Source organism: Triticum urartu, chromosome 7, assembly GCF_003073215.2.
Source record: "Triticum urartu cultivar G1812 chromosome 7, Tu2.1, whole genome shotgun sequence".
Taxonomy (NCBI): domain Eukaryota; kingdom Viridiplantae; phylum Streptophyta; class Magnoliopsida; order Poales; family Poaceae; genus Triticum; species Triticum urartu.
The window spans coordinates 203,258,169-203,275,493 of NC_053028.1; the positions used below are offsets into that span (position 1 = coordinate 203,258,169).

Consider the following 17,325-nt stretch of genomic DNA (forward strand, 5'->3'; position numbering starts at 1 on the left):
GTAGTGGTAGATATATAAAATAAAATAAAAGGGAAATAACAACAAGGAGCATTTTTTAGGGTTTTAGTAAATATGGGAGATGGATCCAGGGGGCATAGGTTCACTAGAGGCGCCCCTCTCGTAAGCATAACAACGGTGAGTAGACAAATTATTGTCGGGCAATTGTCAAAATAGCATAGTTATGATGATTCTTAATGGCATGATCAATATATAGGCATTACATCCGTGACAAGTAGACCGTTAAACTTACTAGCGCCTACTACTATTACTCCACCTCAAGACCGCTATCTAGCATGCATCTCAAAGTATTAAGTTCGTAGCAAATAGAGTAGTGCTTGAAGCATAATGACATAATGTAGACAAAGTAAGATCAAATAATATGTTCGAACCCCGTCGTTTTATTGTTAGTAGCAATAATATAAAAATGTGCCTTGCTACTCCTCCTGACATAGAGTAAGGACACCGCAAGATTGAACCTACTACCAAACACCTCTCCCACCGAAGATAAATTGTTCTAATTGGCCAAAACAGATAGATAGATCGGAGAGAAATACAAGACTATAAAACCACACATAAATAAATCTCAGAAAAGACTCAAATACTTTCAGTGGACAATCTGATCATAAACCCACAATTCATCCGACAACAAACACACGCGTCGAAAATTACATTGAATAGATCTCTGAAGAGATCATTGTATTGAAGAACAAAAGGAGAGAGAGAGAGAGAGAGAGAGAGAGAGAGAGAAAGCCATCTAGCTACTGCTCACGCATCATCATGGAGGCAACAAAGTCGATGAAGATTGCCTCCCCAATGGTTTCCTCCTCCGACAGAGTACCAGTGGAGGCCTCTAGATGGGATAACTGAAGAACATAGGCTTGCAATGACGATAAAATTGTTTTGGGTCTCCCTCTCGGGGTTTTTGGATTTTAAGGAATTTATAGGCCAGAGATTAGGTCAAACGGAGCCCAGTGGGCCCCACAAGTGCTGATGGCGCACCTCCCCCCGGGGCGCGCCTGGTGAGCTTGTCGCTCTCTCGTGCACCTTCTGGTCTCTCCCCGAAGCTTTCAGGGTCTTTTCTGGTCCCAAAAAAACGCTGTAAAATATCATCGTGTTTGGACTTTGTTTGGTATGGCTTTTCTACAAAACAAAGGAATAGGCAAAAAAAAAAGGAACTGACACTTGGTACTAAGGACGTGTTTGGTTGAAGGGGTCGCTCATGATGGATTGGGACCATACCAAAAATGAAAACCCAATTGTTCGGTTAAAAAACACTTGAATGGTTGCAACAACAAAAAAGGAGAATATGATGTGAAGATCCCACCCCATATAATTGGTCGGACCGAATGGTCCAATCCCTATCTGGCTCCTCACATGATTATCTTATGTATGTCATGATGTATCTATGCCTTTGTGATTATCTTATGTGAGGACCACATCTAAATCACCTTTATGGGCTCATCCCATTCATCTTAACCAAACACCAAAATTGAACCATCTCATTGGGATGGTCCCAGTCCACTCATATCTACACCTTCAACCAAACATTGTCTTATTGATGTCCCAGATTAGGCCAAAAAATGACGATAATGTCTTATAATAAACATATACAAAAAGGGTGTTGCACAGAGATTTTTCTGCTGCACAATGGTAGACCGTTATGATCTTACGATCAAGTCCAGTCGACCAATGCCTGGCGGGGCCAATAATTTAACACTTGTGAACTGTGAGAGAGACATCTAATGAAGTGGTAAGACGGCTCCCGCAGAAAAAATGATATGATACGACAGCTGGGAGGGAGTGTGCGACGCGGGACCTATGAGCCGGCATCTCGACGAAGAAGGCGCCGTGGGCTCTCTGTAGTGGTGGTAGAACAGGCGGCTACAAATGGAAGCGGCCAACCCAGGAGTAAAGTCTGAAAGTAATCTGAAAGCGCAATACCCTGTCGCCCATGACAGACGACCTCGAGATCTTCTCTTAGCCAAACTAAACCACCAGCTCACACGTAAACCTCGCCGCTTAAACCGCCTGCTAATCCCGGTGCGCGCCGTGCGTAGTGGACGACAGCCGAGAGCGCATTGAACATGCCCGGGAAACAGAGCACCGCCGTCGCGTCCACGTCCCAGCGCACTCCACAGTCTCCCCGGCTGCGCACCGAGGCCTGCCGCCTGCGTCTGCCTGAGAAAAGCGAGAGGATAAACGTGCGAGGTGACGAGGAGTCCTCCTCGATCCCACCCCCATTCTCCGATCCTCAACGGTTTCTCTGGCTTACGCGGCAGGGCAGCGGCCATCGTGATCTCACCTCGCCCCCTTGCGCCCTCCCCGTTCAGTTCCTCTGGCCTCCTTCCCGGAACGGGGCCAGCCTCCTGCGCGCGAGGGTTTCCTCTGAAGAAAAGAGGTGGGGTTCAGAAGGAGGTTCATGTTCCTTGAGAGGTTCGGTTTGCGGACTCTCCTTTCATCTTTTCCCTGTCCTGATTTTGGTTGGTGGGGTTTTATGGTTTCCCCGTGTTTGATTGGTGCCCTATAATTACAGGAAAATGAAGTTCTCTTGGTTTTAGCCCACAGGTTCAGAAAAGGAGAAGCTCCTGAGGTTGCTCATTGTTTTTGCTTAATCTCTGGCCTCTGGCCTCTGGCTAGCATTTCTCTCCAACGCTGGTTGCTTGTCTCCGTCTGATCCAACGAATTAATACAGGTTCTCTTCAAGGGGAGGAGGTCACAAAAGTGAGTTGCTTCCTCAAGTTTCAGATTCTTCTTTTTTGTACCTGAGTTCTCTACTACTCCCTCCATTCACAAAGTTTTACAAGGTACTTATGTAAATAGTGTCAAATTAACATTGAAATGTATAGAAGGTACATATGTTCTACTCCCTCCGTCCCAAAGTAAGTGCCTTATAAGTGTCTTAACCTTAGTACAACTTTATACTAAAGTTAGTACAAAGTTGAGACACTTATTTTGGGACGGAGGGAGTATCTAATAAGACAACTTAAGTTCTTCCTATTTTATTTCGGATATGGTCAAAAAGGGATGTATTCAAGAATTTTTCTTACATGCGCTAGAAAGCTTAAAGTGTTGTATAATTCACTAGATTTATCTAGTTCCAACTATAAAAGAATGTTTTCCAAAGAAAGCAGTCGGTTGGCCAAACTATTGGCATTTCACCATGTATGAAGAGCACTCCACGAGTTGCGGCATAACTAATTGTTTTCATACTTGATTGGCCACTCATGCTAATGTTAGGTTACTTTCGAACTGCAAGACAATGGTGTCAGACAGTGACCAGGAATATGCCTGATAATAGTCTATCTGACATATTCCTTAGGGAAATACCTGACATACTAATGTGTTTTTTTAATGTATATGGTTTACCTTTTCTAGTAAAAATTATGCACTTGCAGCTTACGTACCGTCATCATCTCCTTTCTTTTGCTGAAGATACTGATTGTGCTACAAATAACAAAACAATGAAAGTTTGCATGTAGGGGTTTATTTGACTGTTGATTTTAACTTGCCCTATTTTGACAATCTATCATGGTTTTGACAGATGGAGAATAATAATGATGGAATGTTTGGTACACCTGAGCATAGCTCACATCCTAAGGTGCAGATATTAGATTGCTAGCATTTCCATTTGTTGACAACTATTTCTGCTTACATATAACTGTTTGTATTTTGTTGTAAGGTGAAGTTCATATTTTCTTGTCCGATCATTATTTGATTGCTGGTAATTTGTCATGCCACTCTTTCTTAGAACTGGGGACATCTGCGGTACAGTAAAATGGTCATGAGTTTTTTCAGGCATTAATCCAGTACTTCCCATCATAAGCAAGAATAATTGTGTATGGTTAATATATATGTTTAAAAATTCCGTACAATGCTAAATGCTGTATCCAAATATGATTTCAAAAACTATAACAGTGTCTCAAATGATTAAGCCTGAAATAGTGGAATTTCTTTCATCAAGCACATACTGCATTTAGCTTTCGTACTAGTTGGCAGTTGTAGTAACAACTTAAAAGAGCAGTATGTTTTAACTACCATTTCATATGTTCATGGTATTATTTATTTTGTTACATAATTTTCACCAGGTACTTGTGCAAACTCTCATATTCGGCTAGTTTTCAGTTATTGTGATTATTCTTCTCTGACCCTGTTTTTGCAGGTTCACAGCTTGATGTGCAGTGAGTTGAAAATGATGTTGGATAAAGTTACTTCTATTCTTCCATCAATAGAAGCGGCTCAACCAGGATGTAAAGCTGGCATAGAGGAACTATGCAATCTATACAGCATAGTTGACAAAGGGAAACTTATAATCCAGAACTGCATTGAGTGTAGTAGTCTTTATTTGGTATGTCACTCTGCATTGAGGATGTTAAACCATTTTATTTATATTTTCTTAGTCTTTTTCTTGATTAAATGGGTTTCCTTTGCTACTCATGTATTGTCTTTTGATAGTGAGCACACACATTTCAGGCTATTACGGGAGAAGCAACAGCAATGCGATGCGAAAGGATTAGAAACTCGATGAGGCGGAGCTTGTTCCTGATTCAGAATATGGTCCCGTCTATGTTGGCTGATCAGGCTAGTTTACTGAACTTTATAGATCACTCAATAGCAGGCAAACTTTTTTCTACGCTGATCATTACTAAGTACATGGTTTGCTCGCTAGATGTAAAAGAGAGTAATTCTCTGGCGAACCATTTGTTGGAATGTCAATCAAAGTAGCCTGAGTATGGGAAACTAGCATTCACATATTTTTAGTTGGAGGTGTATCCAGTATTTGCATATGAGTTAGACATGCGTTGTCTGCAGAAATTTCTGCTTACCAAATAACTGCATTTATTAGTACTACGCCAATATTGATCAGGTTTTAAATAGTATATTTACACCTGACTATTTGTAACAGGTTGCTGATGTACATAATGATCTCCGAAATATGAAATTCCTTGTTGATCCAGCAGAAGAAGAAGCTGGAAAAGCGGTCTTGAAGATGCTTCGACATTCGGATGCAACTGAAGAACTTGAAATGCATACATTCCTTCTAGCATGTTCAAAGTTAAATCTGACATCACAGAAAGCTATGTTAATCGAAAGACGGGCAATCAAGAAATTACTAGATAAGATCAACGGCAACGATCCCAAAAAGGAAGGTATCCTCAGTTTTTTCCTGTATCTAGTCAGGAAGTACGGAAAGAACAGCAAGCCTGAGACAGGTGCAAAGAATGGAACTGCGAGTGAAACTACATGCACAAATGTAATTTCTAGTGACACCGGTGCACACAGAAAATGCATTCCAGGTGTGAACTCTGGGACAGGGAGATATGATGATCAGAATAATTTGTCAGGACTTGCTACACCACCTCCAGAGCTCTGCTGCCCAATATCTATGAAGCTGATGCATGATCCTGTGATAATAGCCTCTGGACAAACTTATGAAAGAGAAAATATCGAGAGGTGGTTCAGTAAAGGATACGATACTTGTCCTAGGACACAAGTAAATTTAGAAAACTTTACAATAACTCCAAATACTTGTATGCAGGCTGTTATTTACAACTGGTGCAAAGAACAGAAGCTTGAATGCACTTATTTGCCCGAGCAATTTCATAATTACTCCCTATCAAGTTTGCACGATATCTCGGCGCCCCTGATTGCTCACAAAAACTTTGATTACATGATCGAGCATAGCGGTTCATCAGTTGCATTATCTGGTGCTAGTTACTTATCATCCCCAGTTAGGGAAACAGATGTGCCAAAAACTAGTTTTACCCGGTTTTATTCAAATGTCAATTGCCAGTTGTATCTGTCCTTCTGCAACTTTGATAAGGAAATGTTTCTGAATTTGTTTCAAGAACTCTCAGAGCTCCCGGTGGAACTGCAAAGGCAGTCTGTCAAAGACTTAAAAGCTGTCCTGAATAGTGAAAATGAGGTTTGGCAGTCCATGATCTCCAATGGCTTTTTAGAAGCATTCCTTGAATTTCTTCAGAATGACAATCTCAGAAGCACATTACAAGCTCAGAAAACTGGAATTTATTTTTTCCTTACGTTTCTTTGCAATAGCAGGTATGGATATATCTTCATTTATATTCTCCATTTGCAGATATTAGTTGATGTTGAAAAGAAGATATTTTCTTTCTAAAAGAAAAATAATGATTCTCAGCAGTAAATCGCAAGTCCATAAGAAGTAGTAATAAGACCTTGTTTTGGATGATGACGCTCTCTCTGTTTTTCAATTCAATTAAACTAGTTCCATGCTCCAAAAGTTAGGAATTCTGTCCTATGCTTTTGCACAAAGGCCTAAGATCCTATTATGTAGTTTTAGTTTAGTTTAAAATGGATATTTGTGATGTTTAATTTTTTAATTTTCATCCAGGACTAGAATTTTATCTATCACTGAAGATGCAGTGCGGCTGATTGTATCGCTTGTTGATTCTGAGTTAAAGCTGGAAGCTTTGCTGATACTTCATGAACTGCTGCATCATCCAATTTGTCGGGAATCTCCTCTCATGGCCTCGCTTGTGGCTCCTTCTGTGACTGTAGCTTTGGATACTGGAGACAATGAGTGCTTGCAGCTCGCTCTAAAGATGATCTTCGAACTGTCATCCAGTAATGACGTAAAATCCTTACTTATTTCTCCAGGCATAATTGCCAAGCTGTCTACATTGCTCAGTGAAGTAAGCTTGACCGAGTATTGCCTGAAGATTATGCGGAACTTATGCGAAGTGAAACAAGCTGCTGATCTTATCATCAGATCAGAGCATTATATCGGTTCAATTTCAGATCATCTAGACACAGGAAGCCGCAGTGAGCAGGAGCATGCATCTGTTATCCTTCATACGGTATGTTCCCGCAGCACCGAGGCAGATCGTTTTCTTGTGATGAAGGAAGGTGTCATACCTGCCCTTGTTGATCTGTCGGTTTATGGAACTGAGGTGGCAAAAGCGTCTTCAATCAAGCTGCTTCAAATCTTGGGGGGCTCAGGGGTAGCTCATGCTGCTGTCGATGGTGGAGTAGAGAGCTCACCCAATGGGTCGATCTGCAAACAGCCGATATCCAAATCTGCTCGGTATATCTCAAGAAAGCTCAGCATTTTCTCAAAACCCCGGTCACGAAATGTCCTCTGAGAACTTAGTGATTTTTTGTTTTTTTGAGAATCAGAACTTTGTGAATTTGACAACACTGACCACCTGATGCAAATGGGAGCGGGTAGTCGTGTCCAAATGAAATGCTTAATGTGGGTACTTTTTTGACCGAAATGTATTTGACTAGAGTTTGTATTTGCACATGTTCTTGTCTTTCTTTGCTAGGGTAAGAAAAGGGGGGTTTAGCTCATAGGTCTTGTGTCAAAAAGGCTTGCACTCTGATGCATGCTGTTCCGTGTAACAGATACCTGGAACGTGTGTTGATCACAGAAATTCCATGGGAGATTTTTCATTGGAACTGGATCGAACATGGGTTATGTGAACAGCCATACTGCTTAGTTGATTTCTGTGAGATTGGGACCTGGTCAGTGCAAGGATTTTTCTTCTTGTGTAGAAAATGTGTAGCTCCCTCATCGGCACAAAGGTAGTGTTGAATAAACTTGCGTTGTCTAGTTTAGGTGCTATGTCACAGCGTTTTTGGCTGCCATGGCAGCTCTTTTCAGTTCAACAATCGTGCCATGGCAGAAGTCTGCGTATCGACTGCTCATGTGCATTGTTAGTTGATCAGGTGCTTTGCCCGTTGATTTCCGGTTAGCACGGTCATGGGATGCTCTTCGTCCTCTCCACCATGCAAATGGCGAAGGAGGATTGGGATGCGGAGGATGTGCATGTGCTCGATTGTGGTGCGCGAGGCAGAGGCCCAGGGTCTGCGTCAACATTTCAAGGAGATTCGGTTCAAGTCCGGTGAGACCGTCGATGAATTCGTCATCCGGTTGAGCGGGCTCGTCAACAACCTGGTGCGGAAGTTTCTTCGTGTTGCGCCCCACAAGTAAGCTCTGGTGGCGCGCTCGATCGAGACCCTAGGGATGGCACCCGCTGGGTTTGGGTACGGGTGGAGCTACCCCGTACCCTTATCCATCCTCTTTGATCTTACCCATCACTCGTACCCATACCCGTTAATGGGTACAAGTTTTCCCCATACCCTTTACCCGATAGGGTAAATGGGTATCCACAAATAAAAGTACCCACATGTGCACATGTCAACTTGAGCAACAAATAGTCATAAACGACAACGCATCATCATAATTTATAAACAGCAGCACATCATAACAACATCATATGCTTATAAACAACAACACGTCATAAGCATCAACACATTCTTATAAATAGCAGCACTTGTAGACAGCAACACATCGTAATTCCTAAACATCAACATATTCCCATAAATAGCAGCACTCACTCATAGACAACAACACATAAAAACAGCAACACACTCATAAACAGCAATGCATAATCATTTATTTTAAGTTCACAAACTCACGACAAAGTATGAAGGCAATTTGACCATACATAAGGCCACAAATTAAGCATCACAATAAAGTTTCGACACTGTAGCAAGCTCAACTAAAATAAACTCGAGCAATCCAGCGGTAGCATAACGAAGACCGTAGCGCAATAAGTCTTCAGTCTCGAGCATAACTCGACAAGACCATGTCTCTACGTCTCAAAGGGCAAAAGTCCTAGTTGGAAACATGAATATAGTCAATGTTTAGGATTTTTCTTGTAGAAGGTACAGTTAAATACTCAATTGGCAAAGGAAATGTGTTGGTGAGTACCAACCGGCATCCCCTCTTGAATGTCTTGAAGGTAAGTTCAAAATTGCATCTCCTTTATGAGCATCTAGAACAAAAAAAATTATACACACGACGAGATAGTGATTAGCAATAGATAATAAATTCTAAATTTGAAAAAAGTACATTATTTGCTCACCTTTTTGTTTGTTTCTAAGCCAATCTTGGGAGCACATCAAAACTTCCACCATATTAGGAGTTAGGCGGCTCCTATGCTCACTAAGTATTCTGCCACTTGTACTAAAGACCGACTCTGAAGCAACTGTTGTCACTTGTAGAAGGTACAGTCAAATACTCAATTGGCAAAGGAAATGTGTTGGTGAGTACCAACCGGCATCCCCTCTTGAATGTCTTGAAGGTAAGTTCAAAATTGCATCTCCTTTATGAGCATCTAGAACAAAAAAGATTATACACACGACGAGATAGTGATTAGCAATAGATAAATAAATTCTAAATTTGAAAAAAGTACATTATTTGCTCACCTTTTTGTTTGTTTCTAAGCCAATCTTGGGAGCACATCAAAACTTCCACCATATTAGGAGTTAGGCGGCTCCTATGCTCACTAAGTATTCTGCCACTTGTACTAAAGGCCGACTCTGAAGCAACTGTTGTCACGGGAATAGCAAAAATATCTCTGGCGACCTTCCTTAATGTTGGATATCTTGTTCTAGCTACGTTCCACTAATCCAACACACTAAATACTTCTGTGTATGGCACTAGGCCATCTGTCAAGTACATATCTATTTCACCTTGATGTCATTGAAGATGTTCATGATGGCTGGAGCTTTCACTGAAGAAATCAGTTCTTCACATGGTTTATATTCATCTACTTCCACTTCACTCCTTTATGAATGAATGCAGTCTAGCAACTAATGCATCAACCAAATCCACACATTGTCATAAGAAGATGGCTCAATTCCATGGAGCATGGCAAAGCAAGCTATCAACATATGCCTCTTGTAACGAGGATCAAGAAGTGTAGCCATCCCCATCAGATCTTGAATGTCCTTCCAATACTTGTCAAATTTAGTATTCATTTCCTCAGAGAGTTTTTTTATAACTGAATTGCTAGAAATGGCCCACTGTCTCGTTTTCATTTTAATCTCATAGATTTTAGGGAAGTAAACATTAGAAGTCACATAATCACTTCCAGAGAACAACTTAGTTATCTCATCGAATAATCCAAGTCTCTCCAACATCTCTGCAGCAAACTCCCATTCTTTGGCACTAGGTAAATGCTCATATTGTTTCTCAACATGATTTGCACGTTCAAAATCAACTCTGTATGGTAAAGCTGCTTCTAGCATCATGAAAGTTGAGTTCCACATAGTTTTGCAATCACGAATCAACTTTCTTGTTATTTTAACTTTTTTAAAACTTAGCCATCTCCTCAAACTTACCGAAAGTTCATGAGGCCAATCTCAAGGAAAAGGATGTGGCGTCTATATATTGAATCCCACTGATGTTGTATCTTACCAACATAGGCAAGAATAGCAACAACATCTACAAAAATTTAATCAGAATGAGACACTGGGTTGTATGGAGTAATATGGAAGAACAAAGTTAAAGATGATGCACCAATGATGCTTTTGTCCCGTAGCGAGAATATGGCCCCAAATTGTGGGAAGCACGATGGACAAATTGTCGATGTTATCCTGTGCACCGACATCCTAACCTCGGTTCTAGCATTTAGTGTGATGACAAACTCCATGGCTAGATACCAGAAATGTCCATATGGTATCTCCGTGGGGTTGAACCCGACACGAGTGAAGTCATGTGTTATGCCGGTTTATAGCATGGTGTTGAAGCAAAACGCTTGGTTGTTGTATGCGATCGCTTTCATTTTTGTTCCCTAATATTTTTTATAAATCATAAAAAAATCCGAGAACAAAACTGTTCATCAAATGTGTATATTAAAAAACGTGTTGTAAGTAGTAAGTAGTAATGAGTAATGTCTTACATCCTGATCCAGTAGTATACACTAAGGTAAATGTTCTCCATTGGCCTTCCACAAGACCCTAGTATGAATGGTCCAACAATTCTGATAGATATGCTCCATCTGGACGCTCTGAAAAGTCAAGTTCCTGTGCATAGGATAGAATGAATGGATGAGGTAAATAATTAAGCGGTGATGGCCAACTGCCGTATAGGCTGATTCATCTATCTTGCCTGTTCATCGGAGGGATGATAGGTCAAGGGATGACAGGAACCGGCGGCAATGCCATCACCCTCTTAGATGTCGTCAATCTATATGAGGTTACCATGGCCGTGGAGGAGATGGCTGAGCCTAAGATAGAGACATAGATGGTGGTGCGGGGCATTTTTATAAGCATAGTGGGTAGCGGGAAAACCAAATAACTTTCAAATTTTGGTTTTGGCGGTATAGGTGCTCGTGGGTGAAAAATCTCTCTCGTACGACCCCCACTCCTTGAGCGATCGCGGTAGTTATTTGATCAATCTTTGACAACCTAACAAACATTGTTTATTATCTTTAGTAACCAAACAAATTCATATCTCCCTGTAATCAAGGCCAGTATCCCTCAATGAGCATGGTTTCAGTGAGATTCGAATTTTTGTTGGTCAAATGGAAAACATGCTCGTTGAGGGATGTTGGCCTTGATTATAGGGAGATACGAATTTGTCTGGATACTAAAAATAATAAACAATGTTTATTAGGTTGCTAAAGATTGATCAAATGACTACTGCGATCGCTCAATAAGTGAGTCGTATGAGAGAGAATTTTCACCCACGGGCACATAGACCACCAAAACCATTTTTTTAAAGTTATTTGATTTTTCCGCCGCCCACTATGCATATAAAAATGTCCTGCACCACCATACATGTCTCCATCTTTCTACATAGGCTCAGCCATCTCCTACACACCCATGGTAATCTCATACAGATTGACCTCTAAGAAGGTGATGGCATCGCTGCCGGTTCCTGTCATCCCTCGACCTACCATCCCTCCGATGAACATGCAAAATAAATAGATCAGCCTATACAGTAGTTTGCCATCACCGCTCAATTATTTACCTCATCCATTCATTCTATGGACAGAAACTTGACTTTTCAAAGCGTGCAGATAGAGCATATATATCAGAATTGTTGAACCATTCATGCTAGGGTATTGTGTAAGGCCCAAATGAAGGAGAATGTGGGATACCTTCAGTGTGTACACTACTGGATCAAGATGTAAGGCATTACTCATCACTACTTACAACATGTTTTTAACACACACATTTGATAAACAATTTTGTTCTCTGATTATTGTTATGATTCATAAAATTATATTAGGGAACACAAATGGAAGCGATCGCATACAACAACCAAACATTTCGCTTCAATACCATGCTACAAACCAGCATGAAATATGACTTCACCCGCGTCGGGTTCAACCCCACGGAAATACTAGATGGACATTTCTGATATCTAGCCATGGAGTTTGTCATCACACTAAATGTTAGGACCGAGGTTAGAATCGACACAGGATAGAATCGACAATTTGTCCACTGTGCTTCCCACAGTTTGGGGTCATATTCTCACTACGGGACAAAAGCACCACCTCTGCATCATCTTTAACTTTGTTCTTGCATATTACTTTATACAACTCGGTGTCTCATTGTAATTAAATTTTTGCAGATGTTGTTGCTATTCTTGCATACGATGGTAAGATGCAACATTAGTGAGATTAAATAAATAGATGCCACGTCCCTTTCCTCGAGATTGGCCTCATGAACTTCCCGTAAGCGCCATTTAGAATTTGAGATTTTCATATGCTTCTTTTAATTTTATTTACATATGTTTCTCCAATCCTAGTTGGGGAGTTGGTAGGTAGTATCGCCGCTTCGTACCCCACCCCTCGTTCTGTCGATTGCTGCATTTTTCTCCATTTTTTCATTAAGTAAGGCGCAGGGTGGGATTCACATCCCGTTCCCAATCTGAACTTGCCAAACCGCTCCTCCTTCCACGCCTCCTCCTTTCTTGTAGCATATGAATTAACTACAACATCTTAATTTTCTTTTCATGGGTTTGGCCATAGTTAGAAACCAAGCATTATGCGTGGATTAGTTCGACGCAACGCAATATGAGGGATACACGTGCATGGCCTACGAACAAGAAACGAGAAACCAATCTGTTTCGGAGCTGATTTTAGGGATACTACGGGAACCTATTTTAGGCAATTGGCAATCATCAGGTAAATCTTATGGCAAGTGGCAGTCATATAAACAATATATGGCAATAAGCAATGTGTAGCTAATCCTCTACCAAAGCTCTCGCACAACATGATTTGGCAACAACCACCATTATCAACCACAAAAGCAGGCCGCCGCACTGCCTTCATAGGATGTGCGTGCACTCCAACATCGCGAGGCACCACACCCCTGCCCAAGGTGTGTCGCACTGGAGGAGAGGGCCTAGGAGAGGGCCTGAACCATGCCGCAGCTCGCTGGGTATTCGGGAATGAGGTCGGTGTGTCTACCTGCCGCCGTTTGGACCCCGCCGATGTGGCGAATCGACCGCAACAGACCAAGGTAGTCACCAAAGGGAACCCGTCGTCCACATCGTTGCCGGAACACCGGCACATCGGGATCTGGCATTGTCCGCTTCCCATCCCTGCCATACTAGAAGCCATCCGTGGTACACCATCGTCTCAAGTACTCCCACGCTGCATGGAAGCCTCGGCGCCAAACACGTCTTAGAGGAACCATGCCAGTAGCGGCGTCATGAGAACGACGCCATCAGCAGCTCCTTCCAAGGGATTCGGTCAGGAGAAGTCGTTGTCACCCGTCATCGCGATGGTGGAGGATGTTGTTGGACGCGCAGTTGGCCCATTAATTTGGTAGTGTGCTTGTGGAACTTTGTGAGAACTTGTACGAGTATACCATTAGGAACCTTAATGTAGAGAATGAAAATTGTAAGATCAATATCTTACCTATTTTAATATTCTTTGAGAAACATCCTAAAAGAGTACCAGACATATTGTTAGTTCTTTGTTGACACCTATTGTTCTTAATGAACCTTAATGTTAACAATATGTTGTACCATAGGATCAATGGAAAGAAGGTTCGGTTGTCCAGTTGATGCTACTAATGTTGGCTCTACCAAAGTATCTCTTCTGCATGATATCTTCTTAATTATGGATCCCGTCATTTTGTGAAAGTCAGTATCTCGAGACCAAGCAGGCAGCTTAGCCAACAGTGTAGGACGATGTAGTGCTTTTGGAATCAAATTATTGGGTTGGTACTGTAAATTCCGAATTCGTTTGTTAACAAATGTGAGGAGTGGGAGAGGATCTGCATTTATATAATTTACTTAGGTTGAGGTTCAATTTTCAAGATCCTATTGTTATTTATTCTTTTTTGTTGTAATAATTTACTAATTATAATATTTTTCATTTCTTCTGGATAATCTATTATTTTTGGATTCATGGGAACAAGATGAAAGAGCTAACCGTCGTTGTTTTACACCAGTACAATTGCTCGAGAGGCGGAGCACTTGTATAGTAGGTGCATTAAAGAGCAAATCAAGTGGGCTGAGCCCTCGTCAGGGGCGGACCCAGGACGAAAACTGAGAAGGGGCAAAGATGTGTAGTATATATTTTTACGGGAAGATCTATAGACACTAATGGTTACACTATTTACACAAACTAGCCACACAACTACACAAGCATACATATAGGGAGGAATAATAAGCAAAATCATATATTTCGTTGTAGTATAATTTCATCATACACATAATTATGAAAACTTTATTGCAAGAGTAAAAGTAGACTAACCATTTAACCAGCAATATGTTGTTCGTAATCTTCTTGAATAAAATTTCTAGCCGGCAACCTGTAAGAAAAAAAGTACATGTTAAGAGAGAATGTAAACATTATAATGAAGAAATTAATTTAAACCCATTACTTCATCCTGTTCATCGCAGAACAAATTTTTCATGGAAGCATTTTACTATCACTTCATCGTAGATGATATCCAACATTTCTCTTCCACAAAGAAAATGTTACGTAAAGCATTCTTCACAAACTTCATAGCGAGAAGAATCTCTCAACAGATGGATGAGGTTTTTCCAATCTTCCTAGGTTGAAACTTAGTTGCATGAGGCTCATAATGTCCCCATGTATAATTCTTTGTTCTTATGTTGATTGAGATCAAAACATGTAATTCTCTTACTTTTAGATAGATCCCAAGGAAGCTTGTTCAGATCAATTAACTGAGACATGTTGCAAATTGTAGATTTTACAACAAACATAGGAAAACCCTCCTTTAGCTCCCCTGCCAATGTCAAAAGGTTGAGACATTAAATAAAATATCATACTGAAGGCAGATACTACCTACAGATTTATTCCTCTCTCACATACTCAAACTTATTTTGTACAAATTATTCCATGAAGCTAGAATCAGTTAACCTAGTTATCAATTGGTATATTGTACACAAGGTTGATATTTTAAATAAAACTCGCCCAATTCCTAACTCAGAAATATAGAAGGAACAACAATTTGAAAATTAAAACTGAAACTAGAAAAGATGTACTTATCCTAGGGCTTATCTCGATTGATCAATAAGACGCAGAAGAGCATCACAGATAAAATTAAAAGGGCCATAGATCGACAAACCAACCGGGCATCACAGATAAAATTGAAAGGGCCATAGATCGACAAACCAGCCGGGCGACCGTCAGGCGGCAGTTGCGCCTAGGACTCATCATCAGGTCTCAAGGTGGCAATCGGGTCGGGTTTGGTCAGGTCAACCTCAACCAAACCCATGCCTGAATAACAATCGTGTGGATCCCTTGCCCACAACACTACCCATGGATCTGAGGTTAGACCCATAACCGAACCCACGGGGTCACCCGACCAGACCCAGTCACCCATCGTGTCAGTGTAACAAGATTAAATTTTCACTGTATTTGTTTTCAAATGAGACACACAGGCAACTACTCTGCTCCCTTGTTGTTGTGGTTGTCTTATATAGGCATCCGACCCTTTGTTTCCTACTCCCACGAGCGAGGTGGTACTAAATCAATGAAGACTACTGCGCTGCATATAGCAGTAGCAGGGGGCCAGCCAGAGTATAGTGGAACATGGGCCAGATGCTTTTAGCTTGCACGGGCAGGACATGGGCCAGGTGCTTTGTACTTTGTTTTGACGGATGTGCATGTGCCTCACGCTGGAAAGTCCCTTTCTTCTGTTTCTGTGCTAAGTGCGTTGGCCCATGCATGTATAGATGACACTTTTATATTTTCCTCTATTTTTCTATGTGGCTTGAGCATAGATACAAAATAATTAGTTAATAATTACTCGCTCCATCCCAAAATAAGTGACTCAACTTTGTACTAACTTTTACACTAAAGCCAGTACAAAATTGAGTCACTTATTTTGGGACGGAGGGAGTACATAATATCATCATGTCAACCACATGCCACATTAATCGGGTTGCCCATCGGTAACCCAAGGGTGTAGCCTTGTACCCATACCCTACCCACCGATAATCAGGTCGCCCATGGGTATGAGCATGGAGACCCATACCCTACCCATTCGGGTCGGATGCCCATGGGCTCACATACCTATGGGTCGAATTACCGGGTTGACTCAGGTCTCCCTCTGTTCGTGGTCTGTGCAAATATGATTGTATGACACAAGCATACTGGCTTCACATATGTGAAAGGCCGAAATCACTAGTTGAGAAGTACTCGTTGCAAAGATCACTCTAACTTCCCTGATTGCGACAAGTGGCGCACATGCAATGCACCACTTGTCGCAACCTGAAAGTTTTCCCTTTTTTCATAGATCCGTTTATTTAAAACGTTTTATCTCTCAAACCATGCGTTCAAATCTCGAACTGCTTTCACCGTTGGACTCCTCGCATCGAGATCATCAAAACTAGATCTCATGTTGATAGGTTTTGACGAACTTTTTTTCACGAAAAAACCGAACCGGGAGCACGGGTTTTTTCTCTTTCCGAAAGAGGCACGCTCGTGCCTCTCACGAAATCACAACCGTGCCTCTCGCAGAAGCAAAACCGTGACTCTCGCAAAAGGAAAAAAAAGAGAAAATGCGTTTTTTTTTTCGTTTCCGAGGAGGCACGGCCGTGACTCTCGTGAAAGCGCAACCATGCCTCTTGCGGAAGCAAAACCGTGGCTCTCGCGAAAGGAAAAAAAAATAAAAAACACGTTTTTTTTCGTTTCTCTCGCGAAAGCACAACCGTGTCTCTCGCGGAAGCAAAACCATGACTCTCACGAAAGAAAAAAAAAAGAAAACGCGCTTTTTTCATTTCCAAGAGGCAGGGCCGTGACTCTCGCGAAAGCAAAACCGTGCCTCAGTGCCTCTCGTGAAAGCAAAACGTGACTCGCGAAAGGAAAAAAAGAAAATGCGTTTTTTGGCGCAAATAAAATGTTTTTTCATAAAAAATTGATCGAAAAGGTAAGGAAGACCGGTGGAAAACCAAAAAGTTAAAAAAACCCAGAAAAAACCGTTTAAAAAGCCGAAAACGCGTGCAGAAAAATAAAACAAAACTTCGAAGGGAGCGCCCAAGCGCGAAACGTGGCGAATGGCTGA

General features: G+C 41.4%; 1 protein-coding gene and 1 long non-coding RNA gene across 8 annotated transcripts; one reads left to right on the forward strand and one right to left on the reverse strand.

The window, feature by feature from the left end:
* Positions 1-1,989: 1,989 nt before the first annotated feature.
* On the forward strand, positions 1,990-7,428 carry LOC125520033 (U-box domain-containing protein 7-like). 5 transcript variants are annotated; one of them, XM_048684824.1, is made up of 8 exons: positions 1,990-2,433; positions 2,534-2,590; positions 2,693-2,804; positions 3,542-3,598; positions 4,160-4,345; positions 4,471-4,578; positions 4,904-6,057; positions 6,368-7,428. In XM_048684824.1, exons 4-8 carry the CDS (start codon positions 3,542-3,544, stop codon positions 7,116-7,118), a joined length of 2,256 nt encoding a protein of 751 aa, XP_048540781.1. In that variant the 5' UTR covers positions 1,990-2,433; positions 2,534-2,590; positions 2,693-2,804; the 3' UTR covers positions 7,119-7,428. The 5 variants fall into 5 exon arrangements, with proteins under 5 accessions (XP_048540781.1, XP_048540779.1, XP_048540783.1 ...); XM_048684822.1 differs by having other exon boundaries at positions 1,991-2,433; positions 2,693-2,721; XM_048684826.1 differs by having other exon boundaries at positions 1,991-2,398; positions 2,693-2,721.
* A 931-nt stretch (positions 7,429-8,359) lies between these two features.
* On the reverse strand, positions 8,360-15,695 carry LOC125520034. 3 transcript variants are annotated; one of them, XR_007288399.1, is made up of 6 exons: positions 15,432-15,695; positions 14,941-15,042; positions 9,250-14,601; positions 8,907-9,158; positions 8,757-8,816; positions 8,360-8,656 (listed from the first exon to the last, which is right to left on the reverse strand). It is a non-coding gene; the product is annotated as an uncharacterized LOC125520034 (long non-coding RNA). The 3 variants fall into 3 exon arrangements; XR_007288398.1 differs by having other exon boundaries at positions 9,250-13,660; positions 14,544-14,601; positions 14,941-15,695; XR_007288397.1 differs by having other exon boundaries at positions 14,941-15,695.
* Positions 15,696-17,325: the final 1,630 nt, after the last annotated feature.

Bases quoted from the DNA above. Each gene is read 5' to 3' on its own strand.
- LOC125520033 (XM_048684824.1), top strand. From the start codon at position 3,542: ATGGAGAATAATAATGATGGAATGTTTGGTACACCTGAGCATAGCTCA. The intron at 3,599-4,159 runs GTGCAGATATTA...CTGTTTTTGCAG, and splicing joins AGCATAGCTCACATCCTAAG to GTTCACAGCTTGATGTGCAG. The intron at 4,346-4,470 runs GTATGTCACTCT...CACACATTTCAG, and splicing joins AGTGTAGTAGTCTTTATTTG to GCTATTACGGGAGAAGCAAC.